This window comes from Aspergillus tanneri, assembly GCF_003426965.1.
Source record: "Aspergillus tanneri strain NIH1004 chromosome Unknown AapTan_9_pilon_pilon_pilon, whole genome shotgun sequence".
NCBI classification, from domain to species: Eukaryota; Fungi; Ascomycota; class Eurotiomycetes; order Eurotiales; family Aspergillaceae; genus Aspergillus; species Aspergillus tanneri.
The window spans coordinates 349,681-367,502 of record NW_022984636.1 but is presented as its reverse complement, the minus strand read 5'-3'; the positions used below and the strand labels follow the sequence as shown (position 1 = coordinate 367,502).

The 17,822-nt window shown below is 42.7% G+C and overlaps 3 protein-coding genes across 3 annotated transcripts; all 3 read left to right on the top strand.

The window, feature by feature from the left end:
- Positions 1-127: 127 nt before the first annotated feature.
- Positions 128-886, top strand: ATNIH1004_011689 (uncharacterized protein; the record flags this gene model as incomplete). Its single annotated transcript, XM_033576251.1, has 1 exon — positions 128-886. The coding sequence occupies one exon, from the start codon at positions 128-130 to the stop codon at positions 884-886; it is 759 nt and encodes a 252-aa protein (XP_033420915.1).
- Positions 887-2,820: 1,934 nt separating this feature from the next.
- Positions 2,821-3,254, top strand: ATNIH1004_011688 (uncharacterized protein; the record flags this gene model as incomplete). Its single annotated transcript, XM_033576250.1, has 4 exons — positions 2,821-2,878; positions 2,931-3,008; positions 3,061-3,111; positions 3,160-3,254. The coding sequence occupies 4 exons, from the start codon at positions 2,821-2,823 to the stop codon at positions 3,252-3,254; spliced, it is 282 nt and encodes a 93-aa protein (XP_033420914.1).
- A 10,327-nt stretch (positions 3,255-13,581) lies between these two features.
- On the top strand, positions 13,582-14,544 carry ATNIH1004_011687 (uncharacterized protein; the record flags this gene model as incomplete). The annotated part of the gene is made up of 2 exons (XM_033576249.1): positions 13,582-13,805; positions 14,004-14,544. The coding sequence occupies 2 exons, from the start codon at positions 13,582-13,584 to the stop codon at positions 14,542-14,544; spliced, it is 765 nt and encodes a 254-aa protein (XP_033420913.1).
- Between the last annotated feature and the right edge of the window lie 3,278 nt (positions 14,545-17,822).

The following is a 17,822-nucleotide window of genomic DNA, read 5'->3' as shown; positions in this document are numbered from 1 at the left end:
CTAATATTGCAACAACTGTAATCGCTGTCTGTTTTTAGCTGCACAGGAAGCGATCAGAATACTATTTAGCTGTAATTTTCGTCCCTCACTAGATTTGCTCAAGGCTTCCTCACTTTGAGTCTGCATGATGAAACCAATTTCATTTGCCATTATCCTTACCGGTCTTATTGGCTATTCTGGAGCTGATAGTACGAATTGTGCCGCTGCTGGCCTTGAACTGATCTTCACTCCAGGCCAGATGACACAGATAGGGGGGGTCCCATTGGATACGAACCTATCCTATGCCACCCTTACGTTCGATGACTTGCCGCGAATTATTAACTTCCCACCCTTCCACTTGGCCAACTGCTCTGCGGGAGAGGACTTGATTCAGCAGGTCTCCCTCAGCCCATACGTTCCCTCCGGTTCGGGTAAACTTACCTTTACCAGTAGCAATGTGACGTGTTACAGCGTTCTTGTCGTCCCCCCTGCTCTGTCCCAGCGGAGGGTCAGGCCGCGTGTGACTGAGAACCAAATTGCTTCAGTCTGCAGCAAGAATAACTACAGGAATCAATCAGACGCTTCGGGATTTTCGACTGCTGTTGCTGCTTCAACATGGACTTCGGCCCGCATTACCAGTGCCAGGCAGAGCAACATGGCTTCAGCATCTTCTAGATCGATAGACGAGGGATCGAGGCCATTGCCCATGAGCAGTAAACTCTCTATAGGCTCTAGTATACCATTAGCACCTCCAGCCGCGTCAATTACATCTACAACTGATGGAAGCCGCGACAAAACCAAAGATGCTTCCCCTACGAACCTTCCTGCCCCAATTGCAAGTACAGTCGATTCGATATCTAGCGATAGTAGCTCTGCACCTATGACGTGTCACTGCCCTGATTCATGACATTGTGACGTAGACCCATGTTGATCTTACCAACGAAGGAGGCGGTTTGTAATCACTGTCAATTAATGTGGGGCTGTTGCGATACAACATCACTTCTGTCTTTGATTAGCACTAATAAGAGCAGGGGTCTTCTAGAATATTCAATGTTGGATTGGGAACGTGCCATCTTTGCGTTTATAAAAATATATGGCCTTGTTGTCTAAACGTTGCTTAACTAAATATGATCCAAGTTCTCATCATGATAGCTATTTGTATATATATACCGCATGGCAGACTGTCAACAATTAAAATAACTAAGTTATTGCAAATTAGATTAGTCAGGCACTTAGCGCTAAGTAGTTAGGTGTGAGCGCATATTACCACCTTCACGCATTCCTAGAGGCCAGCGATTAGCTCTATACTGTAATATAGGCAATCCTACGTTTCCATTTCCATTTTTATATACCACACTATACTGCATCTTAGCGGTTTTATCGGCTTATTACTGACCCCTATGCTTAATATTTTACCCCAGTTCTCCAGGGTTCTGAGACTTCGAATGGCAAGGAGCCCACCCTTACAGATTAAGATGTTAAACGCGTGGCTGTAGTTAACGGCACTAACTATCATATCTTTATCATCACCCTCCCAAATTGGCTCAATTGGAGATTTCTGGTTATAAAAATTTTGAAGTTCCTGGTTCAAGACCTTCTCAGAAGAACCAATTGACTTCAGTTCATTGTAGCCGTGTTGCAAAATCTGTTGTTCAAGAGAATTAATCAGGCGGGATTGATAATGTCTCCAGGTGGAGAGAATAGTATCCTAATTAATAGTGAGTATTATATCTTAATCTGTTACAGTACCAAGGTTTGTTACCTTTGGTGCGGATATACTGGTTGGCTTATTCGAGATGTCCGCTGAAATTTTAATTGCTGCTTTATGCTCCTTTGTAGCTGTCACTGCTTCTTTCTGAGCCTCCAAGTTCAAGCTGCTTTTCATACCACTCTTTTGACTTCTTAGTATTAAATCTCTCTTGCTGTTAACTGTGTGATCGCATTACAGTATCCTCAAGTTGTTGTTTCAGTGAGTCAGGCGCAGCTTTCCTATACCGTTATTAGATTATCAAGCTGTTACTAAAAGTTGTTACTCATATACGAGATTCCATGTGAGCTTTTTAAGACAGTCAAATTTAGCCTTGCGGTCTGCATCATGTCTCCTCTGCAACTCCTTTTCAGGGCCAGTCTTTGCCTGATGACGTTCCCTTGCCTTGACTACTCGTTCGATGGTAGATATCTTGCGTGGCATTGCATAAAGGATTGCTGGTAACAAGTATTAAGAGAAGGGGTTAGAAATACAAGCAAGAAAATACTGTAAAGCAGAGTACTGTACAGTAACCACTAGGAGGAGTAGAGAAGACAAAATACGAATTAAAGGTAAGTGGAGAAGGGAAAAGATAAAAAAAAAGATAAGCACTTATATAAAATGATTGATTGTTTTTGAATAGTTAATAAATATTATTCACTAATTTACTAATTCTTATACTTTTTCTTTCTTCTATTCTCTTTTTCTTCTTTACTTCCCCCATCTTGACTTACTGTATTTCCCCCCTTTCTTAAATCTTTTCACATTCATTCGGTATTTCCTTGTTCCTTCAGCCTGCTACAAGCGAACACTGTCAGTATAATGACACCGAAGGGAAGAAAACATGCTGGCGGGAAGAGATTGCCTGGTCAAGCTGCTGAAACATCTCAGCAAAAGGCCAGAATAGCTACCTCAGAGAAGCCCAAGCGTACCTCTCATGTTCAAGGCAAGTAAATCTTACCCATCTTTGGTAACAGAATAAAGTAACAGTTCTTTAGTCTTTGAAAGAAATAAGGATAATCTAAATACAGCGTTTGTTGACAAGGCGTGGAATGCTCGTGCCGCTGCATGGGCTCTTAAAAAATGGTCGCACTATGCAAAACGATGCCTCAATTGAACCAGCTCCTGCCCCTGATCTTGACATTCTTCCAAGTAAGTATTCACAAACCTATTGAGCAATAATTTTTAATAATAACCTTTTTAGAATCCGAGCGTGAGATTTATTACTACTCAACTAATCCTGGGCTATTTATTCCTAAAACCGCATTTACACGCCTTGTCCGTCAAGCTGTTAAGAAGATTTAAGCCTGAGTTTCGCATGACCCACCAGGCAGTTGATACTCTGAAGGAGGTTGCAGAAATGAGCCTGACGCACTTATTTGCCTGTAAGTAACAGCTTCTAGTAACAGTAATAGAGAGCTAATAACCAACAGGCTCGACTACACTTACATGTCATGGAAAACGTGCGACTCTTATGGTTGAGGATATGCGCCTTGTTCTTGAGATTTTCCAGGAATTTCACAAATGATTGGCTTGGAGCCTCAGGGCCCTTCCAGGATCCCGAAGAAACTTACCGAGAAGAAGAGAGACGCGATTAAAACCATTAGAAACAAGCTACATGACACTGCGCTTTCCTTCAAGATGTTGCTACTGGTGGCCACGAAGAACGTACCCGCCCACGCCCATTAACTACATCGGGAGTTTTTCAACTTGAGGAGGACAATTATCGCCAAGCTCCTGCTCCCCAGAATGCAACTCAGGAGGATTCTGACCAACGTGATTCTGATCAGGGGGATACTGTTACTGTATCCCGTTAGGACCCGATCATATTATGGTTGAGGATTCTGAGATTGATTCGGACGAGTATCCAGAGTTCGACGGAGAAATGAATGTTGATGGATCAGAGTCAGAGTCAGGCTCTGATTCGGCAACTAAATCTGGCATTCAGGATGATGATGAGCAGGATGATGATGAACAGCATAGTGATGAACAGGATAATTATGACGAGGATAATGATGAGGACGATGACGAGTAGGATAATAGTGAGGAGGGTGATGATCAATATGTGTTAGACTAGTTAAGAGGCTACATTATGAGGTTTATGATAACTCAGATTTATGGAGATAAACAAATCATTTAATGTATATTAGAAATAAAGTAACAGTCATGGGAAACTTCTATCCCTTGCCAAGACTTTCGGGAAGGGATTCCCATTAGAAGAGATTCGAGATGGGATATTCCCTTTCCCGAATTTTTCAAAAACATTGTCCCGATTTTACGGAAAGGGAATCCCACCCCGATTTCCCATGGGAAAATCCCTTCCCAACGGTCAGCCACCGTGGAGGCTTCTTCTTGCCTCCATTCTGTAGCTGTATGTGGGGGACCGCCCAGCTCGGTGGCCGATTACTTTAACTAACGTAACTAAGTTAATCGGTAAACGAGTCGGACACGTAACGTTGCCGCCCATCTGCCGCCCGTTCCCGCCTGCCGCCCGATTGCTGTTACTCACCGACTTTTAGACTTTATGTTTTCAACACCTCATATCTCAACGAATATGGATCCAATTAAAGCAGCGATAGAAGCAATCAATTCGCTGGAAATTGGCGAATCGATCAATTATACTAAAGTTGCGAAAGAGTTTGATGTTGACCGACATACACTGCGAAGACGTCATCAAGGAAAACAGCAGTCAAGGAAGCAGCAATAGAGGACAGCAACTACTCAACAACCAGCAGGCCAAAACTCTTATCAAATACATCAATGAATTGACAGATCGAGGTCTTTATATCTCACATGAAATGCTGCGGAATTTCGCAAAGGATATTACAGGAAAGAAGCCGGGAAACCACTGGCCGGAGCGATTTTTAAAGCGAATAAAATGATATTGACAGCAATATAACATCAAGTATGGACAAGGCACGCCTCCGCGCCGATTCTACAGCTAAGTATAACAAATACTTCAAGATGCTAGCTCAAAAGATTGCACAGTATGAAATTCAGCCGGAGAATATGTACAATATGGATGAAAAAGGCTTTCTTATCGGAATCTTGTAGAAAGGCAAAAGAATCTTTTCACGCCGCCAATTTGAGCTAGATGGCTCCAAGAGACGCCTACAAGATGGCTCTAGGGAGTGGAGTACTTGTATAGCCTGTATTTGCGCTGACAAGACCTCACTAACCCCGGATTGATATATCAAGCTGCTTCGGGCAATATTCAATATTCCTGGGTGCAAGACTTCGATCCAGAGAAACACCACTGCTTTTTGCATCATCACCATCTGGTTGGACAAATGACGATCTAGGATACGCATGGCTTACAAATATCTTTAATAGAGAGACTAAAAGTAAAGCACGGCGGCGCTGGAGGCTTTTAGTACTTGATGGCCATCGTTCTCATATCAATACACGCTTTCTTAATTACTGTATAGACAACAAGATCTTTGTAATAACCTATCCACCTCATTCTACGCATACTCTGCAGCCTTTTGATGTTAGTATCTTTGCACCGCTTGCCCGGGCGTACAGTGACAATCTGGAGGCATTTTTATATGAATCTCAAGGCTTCTGCAGCCTAAGCAAGCGGGATTTCTTCCGCCTGTTCTTTCCCAGTTGGGAAAGAGCTTTGTCACCAAAAAATATTGAATCTGCATGGAAATCTTGCGGCTTAGAACCATGGAACCCGGAGATTGTTTTAAAGCGATTTTACAAGAAAGAGGAAGTAAGGCCATCCACCAGCTCTTCAACCCGCTTTATCTTAGCTGCGAATGACTGGCAACGCATTGAAACGAAGCTAGAGCAAGCTGTTGCTAATGTACTTGATAAAACACCCAGAAGCTTATTGCTACAATGCACAACCTCTGTACAGAGAATATCTTGCTTAAGAATAAATGCAGCGGCCTCGAGAACGCCTTGGTCAATAAAACAAAGAAGCGGCAGCGAGGAAAGCCTTTACTCTCTGAGCTTCGCGCTCCTGAAGATGGATATGCAGTATTTTACTCGCCTAATAAAGTTCAGCAAGCGCTGGAACTTCAGGCAGCCAAGGATCGTGAGATAGAGCTTGCTAAAGCTTCAAAAGAGCAAGACAAGCTTCGCCGTCAGCAGGAAAAGGAGGAGAAACAGCGCTTAGTTCAAGAAAGGAAGCGAAATCGAGAAATTCAGCGGTCAAAAAAGCAGCAAGAGATAGAGGCGAAGCAGCGGGAGAAAGAGGAAGCGCGGATCGCTAAGGAGGCCTCTATACAGCTTCAAAATAACTTCAAATCTATTAAAAAAAGCAAGCCTAAGGCACCTAAGCGTTCTGCAGTTCAAAATACTACAGATATCGCTCCTACGCCGCTTGATGAAGTTGTACAGACCCCTACGCCTACAAACCGTCGAGGCCGGCAGATCCGCCTCCCACAACGCTTTCGTGATGCTTAAAATTTGTATATAGCAACATTAGGACCTCAAGAACACTACACCAAGATATCTATTTAATATACTAATTCTATGTGGCTCAAAAGCTTCATTTTTGTTGGTGGTGCAGAACGTTGAAATCGGGCGGCAGGCGGGAACGGGCGGCAGATAGGCGGCAACGTTACCGGTAACGTACTTTACCGCCCGACGATCTACACCGCCTGACGATCCAGTTTTCGATCGAAATCTACCACAGAAATGAAGCTACAACACCACGTACAAATAAAATCATACTTAGTTTTTTTGGTGTATTAAAGGTGAGGTCCTGGTAAAGCTACATACAAAATTTAAGCATCCCGGAAGCGGTGTGGGAGGCGTACCAACCTCCTACTACGGCTTGTTACTGTAGAGGCCTCCAACGACTTTAGCAGCCTCACCACTAGTATCTTCCTGGATTTAAGGATTTAAAGCGGTATTTCGCTTCTTCCGACCCTTCTTAACCTTTTTAATATCATTTTGAAGCCGCTGCTCCGCCTTCTTAGCCAGGCAAGCCTTTTTTTTTTCTCACGCTTTTCCCGCTCCTCCTTCTCCAGGCGCTATTGCCTCTCGAATATCTTTATTCTCTTGTTCTCTTCCTTCTGGCGCTGTTTCTTTTTTTTGGCCTGTTGTCGAAGAAGTTTTGCCTGCTCTTTTAAAGCTTTATTAGCTGCCTCAGCTGCCTCCTTCTCTGCCTGGAGGTCTCGAGACCTCTGGATTTTTGTTGGAGAGTAGAATATAGCACCACCATCCTCTAAAGAGAATAAGTCGTTTAATTGCATGCCTTTTCCACGCTGACGCTTCTTTTTCTCATTTACCAAGGTATCTTCAAGGCCCTGGGCATGGATTTTAAGCAAGGAGTTCTCTGTGGTGAGCTGCTGAAGGTATCCAAGAATAATTCTGGTTCTCCTGTTATAAATATCAGCAACTACAGTTTTAAAAAGCCTCTCTATCCGTTGCCAATCTCTAGGCGCCAGTACAGAGTGTGTAGAGCCACTAGATAAAGGCCTAGAGCTAACCTCGCATGTAAAGCGCTTTTTAAAACCTGTGCTAGATCCCATGGCTATATACCAACGCTCCTCCATGCCGATTCGATATTTTGCTTAGATAAAGTGGTCCCCAGGCATTCCAAAAAGCGGAAGAAATCCCTCTTTGTAATAGAGGTCAGGCCCTGCGCGGCAAACAAATACTCGTCCAGTTTGTTGCTATATGCCTTGGCCAACGGTCCAAAGATACTAATGTCAAGCGACTGTAGAGAATGCATTGAATAAGGAGGATATATTACTACAAGGGTTTTATTAGCTTTACAAAAATCAAGAAACCTTGTGACATGAGATCCGTGGCCATTAAGCAGGAGAAGCCTCCAAGATCTCCCTGCTTTGGCCTTGGTTTTAGGATTAAAAATATCTCGAAGCCATGCAAAACCCACGTCGTTGTTAGTCCAACCAGTTGGTGAAGAGGTAAAAAACAATCCTGCTTGCGAGGATCATAATCTTGAAGCCATGAGTCCTGTAAATCTCCCGAAACGGCTTGATATATTAGACCTGGAGGCAGGGAGGTCTAATCAGCGCAAATACAGGCGATCACGGTAATCCAGTCCCTGTTCCCATCCTGGATACGTTGTACGGAGCGATCTCTTTTATATTTTGGCTTTGAAAAGATTCTCTTGCTTTTAGAAACGATTCGAATAAGAAATCCTTTCTCATCCATATTATACATATTTTCTGGTTGGATCTTGTACTCCTCTATCATTCTGGCCAATTTTTGGAAGTACAGCGTGTATTTCCATGCCGAATCTGCTGCCTTGCGGTCGCGGTCGATACCGGTTGTATAGCGACAGGTAAGCTCTTTCTCATAAGCGCGAATAAAGCAGCTAGGCCACTGGTATCCTGGCCTTGTTCCACAGATCTCCTGGGTAAAATTGCGAAGCATCTTATGCGTAAGATAAAGGCCACGTTTTAACAGTTTATTAATATATTTTATAAGCTCTTTGGCCTGCTTGTTGGAGAGCAGTTACTGGCTTTCATATTAGTCCGCTTTTGTGCCTTGAATCCCTTGGTGTCTTCTTGCGAGAGTTATACGGTCAACACCAAACTCTTTGGCAATATTGCGGTAAGAGAACAATTCTCCAGGCTTCCTAGATTCGATCTCTGCTATCGCTGCCTCGATAGAATCCATATTGGTGGTGTTGTGGTGGTTTGAAGACGTTGAGTAAATGTCGGTGTGGATCGTCAGGCGGTAAAGTACGTTAAGCGAGTCGGACACCTCTCCCGCTTTTGCTTTACTCAAAATAACCAATCAATTCAACCACCTACCATGCCTCCAAAAGCGCGTCAAAATTCCAAAAATTAGCTGAGCAGGAGGACAGGATCCTACGAGCAATATCTGCTTTAAAAAATTAATAAATTAGCAATATTCGTGAAGCTGCACGGGTATATAATATACCCCGCTCAACATTGCATAACCGATTCAAGGGCATGACATTTCGCCATGAATTACGCGCAAATAACCATAAAATGACCCAGAATGAAGAGGAATCACTTGTACAATGGATATTATCATTAGATCGACGTGGAGCTCCTCCCCGACCGTCTCATGTGCAAGAAATGGCCAATATTCTTCTTGTAAAACGTGGTACCACACCCATTCAGACAGTTGGTGATAAATGGGTATACAACTTTGTCAAACGGCGTGATGAGCTTAAATCAAGATATTTTCGACGATTCAATCACCAGCGTGCTAAATGTGAGGATCCAAAGCTTAGTTAGGGAGTGGTTTAATCGTGTATAAATCGCTATAATGCAACATGGAATTGCACAAGAAGATATCTATGAAACTGGCTTTGCAATGGGCCTGGTAGCTACTGCTAAAATAGTTACTAGAGCTAATATACATGGAAAGCCATTTTTAGTGCAGCCAGGCAATCGAGAATGGGTTACCTTTATTGAGTGTGTTAACTCTACCGGATGGGCACTTCCACCTTATATTATCTTCAAGGGAAAGGTCCATATAGAGGGTTGGTATAAGAACTTACCAAGTAACTGGAGAATTGAAGTTAGTGAGAATGGATGGACACGTAAGCGAGTCGGATACCTCTCCCGATCGGTGAAAAGAAAGCTATTCAAAACACCCAAAAATCTGCATTTCTATATAAAAATTAATTACTATTGCGATTAGGACATGAATTGATTTTATGGCCCTGAATACCAGAGCCAGAACACTTTGGTGGCGCTCGTGCGCGTTGCTGAACTGTAGATAACCCTCTATCCACTGGTATAGCATCTTGAGCTTCTTGGGCCTTATGTCGATGCTGTATATACTCCTCGGCCTCTTCTGTAGAAAAGCCCTCTGCTGTAGCTACCTGTCGCTTAGATTCCTTTTTATTTTGACCATTTGTTTCATTTGCGGCTCGTAAATCCCCTGCTTCTTGACGTGCAAGAATAACTTCATTTAGAGCCATTTCATGCCCTTTGATAATCTTGTCTAATCGCGTCTCTAAAGAAGACTGGGGGCTTTGTGTATGCGCTTTAAGACGCCTTTTTATTACAGATGCTTGCTTCTTTAATTGCTGAGAATTATAAGGTGTTTTGGGTGCTGAATTGGTTGATCGACTGCCTGGTGATGTAGGAGTTTTCAGTTGAATATTAAGCTGTTTTAAAGCTCTTTCTGGGTTAAATGGAACCAAGCCAGTTCCTAAAAAGCCGCTTTTAATATTATCCTCCTTTAAAGCCTCTGTACGGGCTTTGGGATAGGCTTCAAGAAACTCAAGTTCGTTAATATGGTTAAAACCAAGCCGTGGCTTGTTCTCAAGCAGACGTCCATACGCGCGCTTTAATGGCCCAAAGTGTCATGGGCTGAACCCATAGAACCTACAAGATAGGTTATGTACAAGAAGGAATCGTTGAAGAAGGGAAGAAAGGAAGAAAGGAAGAGGAGACAAGCGGTAAACAAACAAGGTGGGAAGTCACGTGACATCGATCGAGGGCCAATGGGCCAAAAGGGTCAGTAGGGTCAGTAGGGACAGTAGGGACAGTAGGGACAATAGGGACAATAGGGACAATAGGGACAACGGGGACAGTAGGGACAATAGGGACAACGGGGACAGTAGGGGCAACAGGGATAATAGGGACATTGGCCCGAGAGGTCAAACGGCTCTAGCCCTTTACACAAAGCAACCAACATCAAGCGGTTGAAGAAGATGTGATGAGTGTGCTGGCATGCAGATTAGTATAATATTATTCTCACTGCAGATCTGATCAAATTGAGGAGTTAAATGGCTTCCATGGCCATTAAGAACCAGCAAGCGATATTGTCCAGTTGTACGGCCTGTTGTAGCAGGAATAAAAAGCTTTTGAAGCCAGCGCACTCCATTTTCATCAGTAGTCCGACTCGTTTACCGATTACGTTAACGTGATCGATCACCGAGCTGCGCGGTCCCCACCAAACTGCGCGCTTACCACGTAGATTTTCAAATTAAAGGTCATAATAGACTCAAGTTCCCTAGTAAATAATGCTGTCTTAATTATATAATAAAATCGCTTTACTTAGTTGAGATATTAGTCAATTTATAGGGCTGCTTTGTGTGGGTGCGCAGCTCGGTGATCCGCGCAGCTCGGTGATCGGTCACCGTTATCTAGATGGGTGATATCCGATATTCGGCTAATACCGAATAGGAAAGTAGACACTATTCTTGAAAGGTGCTTAAAATGATTGTTTTAGATGGTTTCTTGATTATATTGATCAACATATGATCATTCTTGTGATTATTATTGATTATTAGGTTGCTTCTTCTGCTAGGTGTAGGGGAGTTCGTTTTACCCCTCTTTTATGACCTTGTTTACGTCACTATTACCACCAACTTATCTGACAGGTGACAAGGGGCGCCACTATTTGCACAGGTCAAAATTCTGCCTGCACAGGTCACTAAACCTAAATAGGTATAGCTTATATTCTACCAAGGGGTGGATTTTATTTACACAGGTCCCCCAGTCATATCCCAATTAGGAAATATGTACTTATCTTAAAGTGTTGAAACCAGGGATAAAAGTAAATATAATACTACTATTACAAACAAAATGGATCATTTCCCATATAATAATACTCCTTCTCAAATACCTTCTCCTGAATCCGGCACACAATTCAATACTGCTTTAGAGGCAGAAAAGGCCGCAAAAACACATGCTCTACAATATGGCTATGCAGTAGTAGTTGTTCGACGCAACAAGAACCGCAATGGTATTATTGAAGCAGTCTATCTTGGCTGTGATCAAGGTCAAAAGCGTGCTTCAACATCCACTGGCCAGCGCGAGGCCAAATCTCGAAAAATTGGCTGTCCTTTTAGCATTCGAATTAGCTACTCAAAACATACAGCTAGATGGACCTTAGTTGTACGGAATAAAGATCATAATCATGAGGCATCATCAGCCATTGCACATCCTTCAGTTCGGAGAGAGGAGATCAAGCAAAAAGGGGATCAAATTAAGGCCTTAATTAAAGTTGGTATACCAACGAGAGAGATTATTCGAATACTCCGTCAAGAAGATCAAAATACTCTTATCCAACGCCATGACATATACAACCTCCGGGCTGCAATATATAAGCAATTTCTTGCAGGACGAAGCCCAATGCAGGCCTTAATTTCTATTTTACCTGATAAAGGAAGTTGGATAATGCAGCATGCTACTCAAAATGGTCGAGTTTCTGCGCTATTTCTTACTCATAAAGTGTGCCTTCAGCAACTAAAGAAGAATCCATATATTCTTTGTATGGATTGCACTTATAAAACCAACCGGTTTAGGATGCCTCTTCTTAATATTGTTGGTGTATCAGCTACTGGAAGCACATTTTACATTGCATTTGGCTTTTAAGTGATGAACAAGAGGAGACCTATTCTTTTATTCTAGCTTTAATGCGAAGAGTATACCGGGTTCTCCAGCTTCCACTTCCTCTTGCTATTCTTACAGATAAAGAGAAGGCTTTAATAAATGCAGTTATGCATCTCTTTCCAGAAAGCAGCCATCTTCTCTGTATCTGGCATATTCTTAAGAATATTTCAGCAAAAAAGCAAAGCCTATGATCGCTCGTACAGTTCAAATTCAAGATACAAAAAAAAATTGAAGAGATTGATAGGCAGACTCAAAGCCTAGAAAGAAAATGGACACAAGTTATCTTTGCAACAACAATTGAGGAGAAGAATTAGAGATGGGAAGAATTTAAACAGATATATAGCTCTTTTCCGGAGTTAATACACTATCTGGAGTGGGAATGGCTTCAATATTTTACTGCAAGGAAATTCCTCCATTGCTATACCAATTCCTATACTCATTTTGGAAATACTGCAACATCTCGAAATGAAGGCGCGCATCATAATATTAAAAAGGGATCTAAACACCTCAATAGGAGACCTTTTAACAGTGACACGGTCTCTTGAACGAACAGTGCTTGATAGAGATGCAGAGATAAAGAGGCAGATTACAGAGAACAAGATAAGATGGCCTATATCTCTTGATATGCCTCTTTATCGGGATGTGAAGTTTAAAATATCCCAATTTGCACTCTTTAAAGTTCATAAAAATTTATAAGGACTACCTTCCGAAAAGGCCCCTGGCAAGAGGCTAATTAAGCCTTGTACTAAATCAGTACAGGTAATACTTGGAATTCCATGCATTCATATCATTCAGGAATATGTCGATGCCCAGAGGCCATTAAATATGGACCACTTTCATCGCCAGTGGTGGATTACAGGCTATTTAATAGAGCCACTTGATCCTTGACTTCTAGTAATGGATCCACTTATACAGCCTTCCTTCGGCGGCCGTTTAAACAAGCGAGGATTGTCATTATATGAGCGAGTGGACCGGGAGGTACGGATTGCTCAGAAAGGTGAGGCACTTAAAGCAATCGTCAGCAGCGGCTATATCTGTGGAGGCAAGACCTGAAGAAGCAGCAAACAAGGCACCGCTTGAAGCATTGAATGAAGCATCAAGGCAAGGAATATCTCCGGCGATGCCTCGGGGACAGGGTAGAGGGAGGGGCAAGCGGGCAGGCGATCTGGGGATCTAACATGGGTGTCAGTGGAATTTTGATATCTGCATTCTGATTGGCTGGTCAAACTGTATTCTGAATTGGTATATTAATGTCTAATAATTGCGTCATGCTATGTTGCACTTTTATATGGAGAATCGAATAAAAAGCATTTCCATTAATACTATGACGCCTTCAAGGTGTCAGAATAAAGCTAGTCCATATTGGGACATCATGTGAATATATATACCCAATACTCCTCATAGAGGGGTTGGGCAGAGAATCCTTCTGAATACAACAACTTCATACCCCCATATAATCTAACAATTAAGAGTCTCATTTGTTAAAAGAGCACTCATATATAGATAGATATATATCTATATCTATATTAACCCTATTTCGCTATGTCAACCATTCAAGACAGCACCATTCGCCTCAACACACAGGAGGACTGGATGCAGTGGCAGACGCAGTTTGAAGGCCTAGCTAGAGGCAAGGATATTTGGGATATTATTACAGGTGACGGAGAGGATCTTCCAAAGCCTAGAATGCCTAACGAAGAGGATTATCTTCCTCCACCTGCTAATAGCACCCGAAATGCCTCCACAGGGTCCCATGCGGAATATCAGTTGGCTTGGACAATTTTATCGAACCAAACTGGAGGAGTACAACAAACAGAAAGCGGAGTTAAATAAGATCAGAGAATGGATTCAAAAGACTGTATCACCACAAGTCTATGAATTCTGCTGCATTCCTTCTGATTCCTTGAACGACTGGTATGACAACCTAAAGAAGAATGTTGGAGTTGATGAGTTTAGAGTTAAAGACTGGCTCGAGAAGCTTATCAAAAGGCCATCAAGACTCCAAAGCCCAGGGACATCAACACCTGGATAAACAATTGGGAGTTAGCCATGCAGAAGGGGATAAAGGCAAAGATTGCAGTTGCTACTTCCTTAACTGATTGGATTAAAGACTTTCTAAATGCAGTGCGATCTTTGAATCCTCACTGGGTAGAATCTTATTGGATAAATAAGAAGCAAGACATTCAAGAAGAAAGCCTCTCCTTTAGAATGGTCGCGCAGGACTTCCGTGATAGCATGAATCGAATGGGATTACCTCAAGGCAAGATTGCCAAGGGATCATTCGGTCCTACCTTTGGAACTCAAGACGAAGGTAGTGATGCCTCTATCTCTGGAACTCATGGCAGAGATAGTGACGAAGATAAGGCACCCGCACCAGATACTAGGAGGTCCCGAAAGCGGAAGCAGAGGACCGAAAGCCGTGGATCACCGAAGGAGTTCAAGAGGAACAATCCGGGATCATCAAGACCGTGCAAAGGCCTGCAGAGCTTGCGGACAATGGCATAATTGGAAGGATTGCTTTTATTTATTCCCTAGGAAGGCCCCAGAAGGATATCAGGAGCGTTCTGAAGTTAGAAGGTTGGTAAATCTGTCACTAAAGGATGATCAAAGCTTTGCCAAGCAGGTGGAAGAAGAAATAAAGCAAAAGGCTCAAGAATGACTAGAAAAGGAACCAGCATCTCCTTCCTTTCTAGATAAAGAAGTAGGGAGAATACCTACTTCTTTTATCTTGCTTCCGTCCACATATCCTCTCAAGAACTCTGCAATCCTTGACTCCGGCACGACTATCCATATATTCAACCAGTTCTCTCGATTCGATCGATACCAGCCAGCGGCACCCGGAGATTTTGTATGGGCAGGAGATTCAAAAGTCTCTATTAAAGGATACGGCAATGTCAGCATTAATATTAACTCGAAGGAACGTGAAAACAAAACTACGCCTGTATGATGTTGCTTACTGTCCTAATATGGCGTGTAACCTAGTGTCTTTGAGGCAACTCCATCGAATGAATCTATGGTGGGACAATCAACCTGGTCAGAATGTTATTCGCACTATAAAGGGGTTTCCAATCGCTTACCTGGAGGATCGACATGATCAATTTGTCCTTGAATATATCCCGGTATCAACACATGCAACATTCGCTACCAGATCTTCACATCAGAGTTCGAAGTCAGTGCGAGCAGATGCTAAGAAATGGCATCTCCGCCTGGGGCACCCAGGACCGCAAGCAATAGAGCACCTAGTTAATGCTTCAAAAGGTGCTAGGATCCGGGGTCCGACGACAGTAGAATGTGATGCTTGCGGAATAGACCAAAATAAAGACGTCAGATTCAACGTTTTCCCCGAGGAATAAAAGAAGGACCTGGATTGCAACTGGCAATTGACTTTCATGACTTTGAACAAGGATATCAAGACTTTAAAAGCCTTATGTTGGTGACAGATAGATGGTCTGGCATTATCTGGGACTATTATTTTCAAAATCGCACCGCGGAGGCAATTATCAAGGCATTAGAGGACCTATTTAGGACTCTAAAACATCAGTACAACATCATGCCTAAGGTAATTGAGTGTGATAATGAGATAGTTACCAGAAAACTCCAAGTCTACCACTATATCCTTTCGAAAGGCATCAAGGTTGAGCCTTCTGCGCCTAATACGCAACACAAAATGGAGGTGCAGAACGCTCAGGGGTGTAATAAAGGATAAGGCTAGAGCTATGCGGGAAGGTGCTAAATTGCCTGCGTTTCTATGGCCAGAAGTGGTACGAGCAGCAGTTTACCTATTCAACCGAACACCTTATTATCAAGCCAATTGGAAAACTCCTGTTGATAGGTTCCATACCTATATTGCACACAGCGAAGGTGTTGTGGTGGAGGATAGAAACCTCAGCAAGCACACCTAAAAGTTTATGGGTGCAAGGCCTTTGCAATGACTCCTGAAGCTCAGAAAAAGGAGAAAAGACTGCAGAGATTTAATCCAAAGGCATGGATAGGATATCTAGTTGGATATGACTCCACTAATATCTATCGAATCTGGTTGCCTCGGTTGAATAAGGTTATTCGGACAAGGGATGTAATTTTCAATGAAGAAGAACAATTCTCTGGTGACATAGCTAAGACCTTAGCCACCATGCAGGATGAATTTCGACAAGTTCCCTTAAAAGGAGTTTAATCAAATGGTGGAGAATATTGAGCTTCAAAGCTTGCCAATGGAGATGGCAGAGGATTCTTTGTCTAATGGACACTTTGATTCAATTGATTATCTTGCAGATATTCCAGAATCAAACCAGCAAGAAAAGGAGCAAGATACTTATCCAACACCTCCGGAAACACCAGAAGCTTCATTCAATCCAGCGTCATTATTTGCATCGGCATTTTGCAGTGAATCCACTAGCCCACCAGCAACTCCGAAATTATCAAGACATCTGCGGACGTGGAAGGCAACATTCCTAGCAGGACGACTTATTCAACCTGTTCGAAGACATAAAGAAAAGACGATCAGCAAAGCAACATTGGAACGACTCCAGAGATGCCCAGGTGGCCTATCCAAAATACACCGTCGGAATTTGCCTCCAGAACCAGTATGGCATAGAGACCTGGAAGATCATCCACTAGGATCTCTGTTTAAACAAGCAGAAGAGGATCATCTCAAAGGTCATAGAGATATGAGGACCTGGGAAGAGATACGAAGATCCACCTGCTTAGGCAAACAAGTCCTAGATTGCAAATGGGTGTATGTGTATAAATTCGACAAGCACGGCAGATTTCAAAAGTGCAAGGCTCGACTAGTTGTCCGTGGAGATAACAAAAGGACCGTACAGATATCTATATGCAGCGACGTTAGCTATTCGATCATTCAGGACTTTGATGTCTCTTGCGGCCCGGTTTGATCTTGAATTAATTCAATATGATATCACAAATGCATTTGTTAATGCAGATGTGGATGAGGATGTCTTTATGCGGATGCCTCCTGGTTATAGAGTGCCTGGAAGACTGCTAAAGCTAAAGAAAGCCCTCTTTGGACTAAAGCAGTCCCCAGTTCTGTGGCAAAGATTGTTCACAAAAAGCCTTTAAGATCTAGGATTTAAATCTATCCCACATGAGCCATGTTGCCTAGCCAAAGGAGATATCCTTATATTCTTCTATGTGGATGATATTGTCTGCGCTTTTAGAAAGGAAAGCAAGAAGAAAATGGAAGAAATTATCCAAAGGCTTCAAAACCAGTATAAGATGACTGGAGGCGATAAACTGAAATGGTTTCTAGGGATAGAAATAATCCGGGATAGAAAGAGGCATCTAATATGGCTAAGTCAGTCCTCATATATAGATAAGATTGCTAACCTTTCAGAGTCAGAGCCAAAAGGTTATATCCTTATTCCAATGACTCAAGAGAAGTTATCTCTATATTCGAGTGCAGCAAGCTATCAAAGCATCCACCGATATCAACGAAAGATTGGTTCCTTAATGTATGCTGCAGTTGTGACTCGTCCAGATATAGCTTTTGCAGTATCAAAGCTATCCCAATTCCTCACCAACCCAAGTCCGGAACACCACAAAGCAGCAGATCAGGTGCTTAAGTACCTAAAAAGGACTCAAGATCTAGCTCTGCAGCTGGGGGGTGGAGATAATTATATCCTATATAGTGATGCATCCTTCGCAGACAACAAGGACAGAAGAAGTTCGCAAGGGTATATTATTCAACTATTCGGAGGGACCGTGGGATGGAGAGCGAATAAGCAGGCAACTGTGACAACATGTCAACTGAAGCAGAGCTATTAGCATTA